Below are 7,211 nucleotides of genomic sequence, written 5' to 3'. Positions count from 1 at the left end.
GAAAAACATTATATTTGAATCTAAAATTGACAAATGTATGATATGTATGTTTAGGTTGCCCCAATCTTCAGATTGGGTGTAAGATGTTCCAATAGGTATTATTTGAACAAAAAATCCTTTTGTAATAATTGTGTTTTAGTAATATGACACCTTTAAAATCACAAAAATGCGACTTCCTTCTCTTAGCTCCTATGTAGTCATAAGACAGATTAACAAATCCAGTCGGATTATTGCTCAACAATTGAGAAGGCATTTAAAGTTGAATATGGAGTGGTGCAATAATGCAGTGAATCAGCGTCCAACCTGCCTGGAATTCTGAGGTGGCTTACAATAGTAATCAAATAACAGTATCACTTGTGTTCTCAGTGGTACTAAATAGTATTGATAGGACATATGGAGCTGCTATTGCAATAACAGGGGGACAGCATGGGAAGATCAATTAAAACTAGCATCCAAAATTCAAGGAAACTTGATGTTGCTTCGCCTTCTATTATAATAACTTACTGCGTCTAGAGATAATGGGCTAAAATCTTCCAAGGAAAGATTCTGGTCCACTGACACTATTTAGCATTTACAGGACCAAGTTCAAATAATAATTGAGCAAGGCAGGCAGGCATCCATGAAACCTAAATGGGCCGCTGTATTTATGGATCAGGATAAAATTATAAAATTTTGGAGGGTCAAGGTTAAAATTGTTTCATTAAAATGCTTATATTTTGAGGGGCTAAAGAGAAAATTTCCCATTTAACCCCGCAGGCATTAAACATAGTTATATTCCGGTTTTAGAAAAAAATAAAGAGATACATATGAAAGGAAACAGGAGTTGAACACTGGATATTTTAATTATAAAAGTTGAAACTAAATTTTTAGTTATCATTCCATTTGAGCCGCCAATCGATTTGTGGGTCTGATATTATGAACGAGAAATGTGGAGGCAAAACAATTATGACTAATGGTGAACTCTCTTTATCTGATATAAGTTGAGATTATGAACACGAAAGCCAAAAACCAAAAGTAAATAAATAAATACTACAATGATATATGAATATTATAGGATTAGGATATTGTTTGCAGCTCAATTTGCATGCATGAGATCCAAACTCTAAAACCTACTGCACATTACAAGCCAAGCCAGAGATAAGGAGATGATGTATATAAGTTGATAAACAAAATTAATAAAAATTTGTATAACCTATGGATTTCAGAATCTACAGCAAAGGAGTCCCTGCCTCCAACCCCTATGCTTCCGGTAATGTCTCCGATCCGCTTTTGCCATTCTTACTGGACTGCTATTCCATTCAGACTGCAATCTGAATCAAAGGAAACAAGGATTACTCGGTTATAAACAAACAAGTTAGAAGCAAGAAACAAAATAGATGTCGGTAAATTACATTGGAAAGGCGAAGGAACGCGTGCTCGTTGTGCTGCTATCTGATCTATGAGAGAGACTGCCTGAATATGCTATTGGCCCAGAGTAACTTATTAGACCTGTTACAAGGCCAGCAGCAGAGAAACTAGACTCTCCGTTTCCACATTGAAGATTGTTTGAAGAAGGCTGATCAGCTATGTCTTCAAGCTTGGGTGTATGGCCAGTCTCAAGAGCTTCACGATCAAGATTGTGGCAACCCTCATTTTTGCTGCTCGTCAATGCAGAAGAATCAAAGCCAAATGCGATACTTCGAGCTGCCAGTTTGCTATCATCAGATACCTCATTGACAAGGCTGCTGCTGGTAACAGGGCTGAACATGGTAGCTTCCTCTTTCCTACTGTCCATTTCTTCAGCTACAGAGACCGGTGCAGAAGCAGATAGAATTGTCTCCTTGCTGCTATTGTCTGATTCTTTATCTGCAGAAACCAAAGGAGGCATCACCATGACTTCCTTCTCCTTCGAGTTCTGCGTAGAAGTCAAAATACATCATGTTACTTCCTAAGATGTGAACCCCTAACAGAAAAGTAACTTCAACAATCTGGATACTTGTCCTTTTCAGATATTCATAGATTCCTAACTTAGGTGGAAAACAAAATTACAACGGTTTTTCTTCTAGTTACAAATTTTCATACAGAGGGTCCATTCATTATGGGTAACACATAATTACTAGAAAACAAGGTGCCTTCGATGCTAAACAGAAACATGAATGCAAAAATTAGGGGATGATAAAATATAATCATGCATGTTTCCCTGCATACATTGGTGAATCCATATTGTTATTCCAAGGAATTTCAGCATAGTACATCAGAATTTAGTAACTTTGACCAAGATGAGTTTACCTGAAAACACTGTTGTTTGATTCCATCACTTTTGCAATTGGATGACATAGCTTTGGGTTTCACTGTGCTGAGTTCTGGCATGGAAAGCAACTCTCCAAGGGTAAACAACTCTTTGGAGACATCATCTCTGGCCATTTTCATTGTGTCGTCCGTCATTTTCCTAGACAGTATCAAATCCTCCGTATCACATTGACTCGGAATTCTGTTTTTAGGCTCATTTTCTTCTAGAGATAACGAAATATCTTGGGTACATTTATCAGAAATGGTTTTTTTATTAGAATCACGTTCATTATCAATATCCTTGTCCATTTGATTTTCTTCTGGATACATGGAACCAGCTTGCATAGATATATCACTCTCTGATTTTTCTTTCAGCAGCTTACTGTCTTGATCCTCTTCAGAAGGCAGAAAGTTGCAATCACTCTTCTTGTCCACAACACTGTCAAACAAGAACTTGTCCTGAGTTGGAACTCCCTCATCAATACAGATGTCTTTGACGACATGATATGCACTCTCTTTATAGCAAACTACCAATTCGGGCAATGCATATTCCATTACACTTTTGTCCAAATAAAAAACCGAGTCCTGAAATGAACCCATATTCTTCAAAGAATGAGAATTTGGTGGCACAAAATCTCGGGCCTCCTTTTCATTACCATTGGAAAAGTCATTTACACTCATAGAACAATCAAGTTTTGATGCTGGCCATCCATCTCCTGTCTTCTCTAGATATAGCATGGGGTCCGTATCTCCATCATTTCCTTTTATATCATGCATTACTCTGTTCATATCATCCTTCACAAATCCTTCTGCATTCAGTCCAACAGAATCCGGAGGCTTCTCTTTGTTTTTGAAAGGTTTAGAGTCTATAAAGGAATACGGCTTTGAGTCACTCTTGAGGCCTATAGTTGAATGGCAAAGTACTTGTTCACTATCTGCAACCAAAACATTCACGAGTTAGTAACATCTGAAAGATGAAAATGTAGACTAACACATCCGAAACCATGTTAAACATCATATGCAGTCAAATTTTGAAAAAGAAGTGCAGTGATAAACTAAAGCAGAACTGACTTCCAGCAGACAAAGAAAACAGAAAGCAAAGATAACATATACAAACAGAGAGATCGAGATGATGAGAAGGAAAATTAGAAAATATATTATTACCAAGTTTCATGTTTTACATCAATAGGCCTTGTGGTTGCTACGAGTTGATATCTTAAACCATATGGCATTTGAGAACTATTCTGGCCATGAAATGCAGGACAAAGTTAGATCATCATCAACCAACTCAAAATCATCGAAAAATGATTGAATAGAAAACAGCTATTGCCATTGGCTGACATATAAAAATACAGAGTTCATAAAAAAAGGATGTAAAGATGAAGCAGCTCATATGATCAATTGAAACTGCCATGTCATAAACGATGGCTTCCACAAACATTTTTCCAAGCATAGAAATATACAAACCGAGCAGCTTTAACACAAAAAACTAACTGATCTCCAAAGAATAAAATTCAAAAGCAAAGAAACCCAAAGCTAAAATGACCAGTGATGAAAGTAACAAAAACAGATGAGAAGAACTTTGTAAGCAAAGCTCATTTATCATCTTAGAAAACCAACAATTTCCACCAAAATTTGAAGCCCTAAAAAAGTCCAATCCACAGTCGGTTACTTCTAGCTAATAATTTATTCAAATATATACAGCAATAACAGAGTAAAGCGCAACAATCTGAAGAAACTGATTCATGACCAAAAAATATATTTCTGTTCACCATGAGGAATCTTTTCTTAGTCAGTCCTCAATAAACAAAAAGACAAGAGAGGGTTTAAAAAAAACTTTTTGAAAAGCTTATATGAACTTACAACCACTAAATTATAACTCAAGCTTTTAACTGATTTTAAAACCCTAAGAAATGAAACCTTTTTTTTACAACAATGCCGCAATATGTTCTGTTTTCTAGCTCTAACCAGATCTAACATATTATAATTATTTTTATAACAAAAATCCCATATTTTATATAACTCTCGAACTCAAGAAAGCAAAGACGTAAAAACCAAAAGGAGAGAATATCAAAGATGTGAAGCAGATCCCAACAAATACAAAAAGCCATGAAAAGAGAAACACATTCATACTAAAAGATAACAGAGTTATTAAAATTACTAAGCTAAATTATAGTTTTACAGTACCTCCTTTTTTTTGGTTCTTCTCTGTTGATTCAGTGCTGGAACTTCCACCAATCTTCACTGCAAAAGCCAAGTGAAAACATAAACAAGGTTGTACATGAAACAAAGGGACCTTAAGGGTGAGGAAGAGTCTTTGGAGTTTGGGATAGCTCTAAAGGAAACAAAGTAAATAATAGGAATAAAGAAGCTTAAAAAACAAAGCTCTAACCCCAGCTTTGGGTGTTGTAAGAGGGATTTTCACAACAGATGAAAGAAAGAAAACAGAGATTATTAAGGAAATGAGAGAGTTCTTGTAATTATCCAAAAAAAAACATCGTAATAAAAAGGGTCAAAAGTCCAAAATCTCTACTTCTATGTGCTATTAATGGCCATAGCAAACCAAACAAACGGCTCTATTTGTTTTCCCTGATTATTTATTTTTGGGTTTTTGAGAGAGAACCACCCACGACAAGCCTTTTATTTATTAGACTCAGTTTTAGCATTAATTATCCCCAACCTATTTTAGAACTATGTTTAACCACACAGAGAACGCCACTTTACCTGATCAGTTTCTCAGAAATTTTAAAAAAAGAAATTAACATTTTCCTTCCAACCAAACAGCAACATCAAGAAGAAGTAAACAAGAAAAAGAAAGCCCCCAAAACAAATTTTTCCCTTTTTTTCCCTTTCCTTTTGACTTTTTTTTTTAATTTGTCGAAGCCGACAAAGGTGTCGGAAATCTCAGCTCTGTTCTTTTAATTCAAAACAATTTTGTTTGTCTTGTTTTTCGCCGGAGAAATGAAATCTTCTGTAATCAGTTGTAAAATAAAAAGCCGGCTGAGAAAGTAAAGCAAAAAGAAAGGGGAAGTTTTAACGTGTATGCGAAACCAGTGAAGATATGATGAAGATGACGATGATTTCGTTCACACGTGTTAAGTTTCTTTAAAAATAACATCTTGACTTGTAAATATAGGTATCCATGCACTGGGTGGAAATCTAATTCCAAAAAATTTAAGTTTATTTTATTATTTAAAAATAAAAATATTTTATATTAATATTATATTTTAATAAATAAATTTAAATACAAATTATTTAATTTAAATTTAAAATATTTCTAATCAACTTAAAAACAAAAAGCTTTCATAAAAACTTGTTTAATCTATCTCAATTTTGAAATTGAGCAAATTAATTTTTCTTAACAAGATCGAGCAATTTAATCTGTCATTTTTTTAAAAGTAAGTAACTAAGGGTAATTAATTTATGTTAATGTTTTATGTCAATTTTACATAATTTTAATTGACATAATAAAATTAGTATCAATATTTACATATTTTATTAATTTAGTCTTTTCTAAAAAGAAATTAAAGAATATAGTCTTTTATATTTACACATTTATACAAATATTGTAGGTTAAATTAAAATAAAATTTTGAAAATGTAAAAGTTTTGAATGCTAAATTTATTATACCGTAATTAATTATTATGAAAAATGGTTGTTAGGCGGGGCAAGCCACTAACTGTGGATAAACTATGTTGAAATTGTGTGATTTTAAATTTAATGTCTTTTGGGTTTGTATTAATTGATACCAACTTATATCAACCCCAAAAGCAGTGCTTTTGTTTACAATAGCCCACCGTTAAGACTTTTCCTTTCTTGTGTGAGGATTTTATAAGAGACGCGTGTATCCATCTTGTGATGAATGGTGACGTATGTAAGATGGTGGAAAAGGCTAAAAATAGGTGGCAACGGATTTCAGGATGTGGAGGTACAATTAGGTACATTTTGGATCCCCCAACTTATTTTTGTTTCTATTACGCGTCAATATCTCACTGGTTCACCATATCCTTAGGCAGCCAAGAATACCAAATATCTTTTTCGGCTAAAAGATATTAAAGTATTTATTTTGAGTAGAAGAAATACAAAAAAGAAGGGTTGTTTACATTGCAAATGCATGGGGATTGGGGATCTCAAAACATGGAGGGTTAAAAAATACCATAAAATATTGTACTGAATTAACAGTTTCACATGTACCACTACCATTTCTATATTCTATAGTTAACGGTGGTGATATCAATTGTTTTCTGTTTATCATATGCATTTGCACGTAATTCAAGTGATTGGGATTTGATTAGTAAAATAGTCTAGAAAATGCATTGGATCATTTGAATCTACCTATGTGATTTAATATGTAAGCAACTAATTTAGGTTTCATTTTCATTTCTTTTGACAGCAAGTAATTCTTCCTCTTAAATAACTAATCCCCAAGCAAGATGACTGAATTCGCTTTCCTGAAATGGACAAGTGGGGGACAATTTTTGCTGATTTCTGCCTTATTTTCTGATGGGAACTTGGTCGGCCAATGCTGTCGGTTTTTGGCAGCTATTATACTTCCTACATGGCTCCAGGTTTCTTTTTATATATTTTTTATTTTTATTTGTTCAAGTCAGAAAGTAATCTGAATAGTGAATAAGTATATTGAGATCAACAATTCTATACCAAGTCATATATTCAGCACCAACAGTTAGTTCGGAAATATTTTATTTTCTTGTAAATTCAAGTCCAAAGATAATCCATAAGTGTATTAAAATGAGAAGAAAAGTCCATATATGCTTCCAAATCATATGATCCAATAAAGCCGATAATGGAGGGTTTTCAGCACTTGGGGTTGGTTCCTGACAGCCAAAGGAATGTCGGCAAATTGTGCAAGTTTCTTAATGGCCAAATCATTTCTGGCTAAGTAGCCCCACATGGAGACTAGAATTAAAGAGATAAAACCGAAG

General features: G+C 33.9%; 1 protein-coding gene across 1 annotated transcript; it reads right to left on the bottom strand.

Moving 5' to 3' along the window:
• Positions 1-1,015: 1,015 nt before the first annotated feature.
• LOC105794265 (uncharacterized) lies at positions 1,016-4,744 on the bottom strand. Its single transcript, XM_012623356.2, has 5 exons — positions 4,661-4,744; positions 4,456-4,512; positions 2,269-3,203; positions 1,392-1,894; positions 1,016-1,310 (listed from the first exon to the last, which is right to left on the bottom strand). Exons 3-5 carry the CDS (start codon positions 3,055-3,057, stop codon positions 1,202-1,204), a joined length of 1,401 nt encoding a protein of 466 aa, XP_012478810.1. The 5' UTR covers positions 3,058-3,203; positions 4,456-4,512; positions 4,661-4,744; the 3' UTR covers positions 1,016-1,201.
• Positions 4,745-7,211: the final 2,467 nt, after the last annotated feature.

This window comes from Gossypium raimondii, chromosome 3 (assembly GCF_025698545.1).
Source record: "Gossypium raimondii isolate GPD5lz chromosome 3, ASM2569854v1, whole genome shotgun sequence".
In the NCBI taxonomy this organism is placed as follows: Eukaryota; Viridiplantae; Streptophyta; class Magnoliopsida; order Malvales; family Malvaceae; genus Gossypium; species Gossypium raimondii.
This window is presented reverse-complemented; position numbering and strand designations above follow the sequence as displayed.

Excerpts from the sequence above, each read along its gene's own strand:
- LOC105794265 (XM_012623356.2), bottom strand. The coding sequence starts at position 3,057 with ATGAACAGAGTAATGCATGATATAAAAGGAAATGATGGAGATACGGAC. Across the intron at positions 1,895-2,268 it reads TCAAACAACAGTGTTTTCAG|AACTCGAAGGAGAAGGAAGT; the intron begins GTAAACTCATCT and ends ACTTCTACGCAG. Across the intron at positions 1,311-1,391 it reads CGTTCCTTCGCCTTTCCAAT|ATTGCAGTCTGAATGGAATA; the intron begins GTAATTTACCGA and ends CCTTTGATTCAG.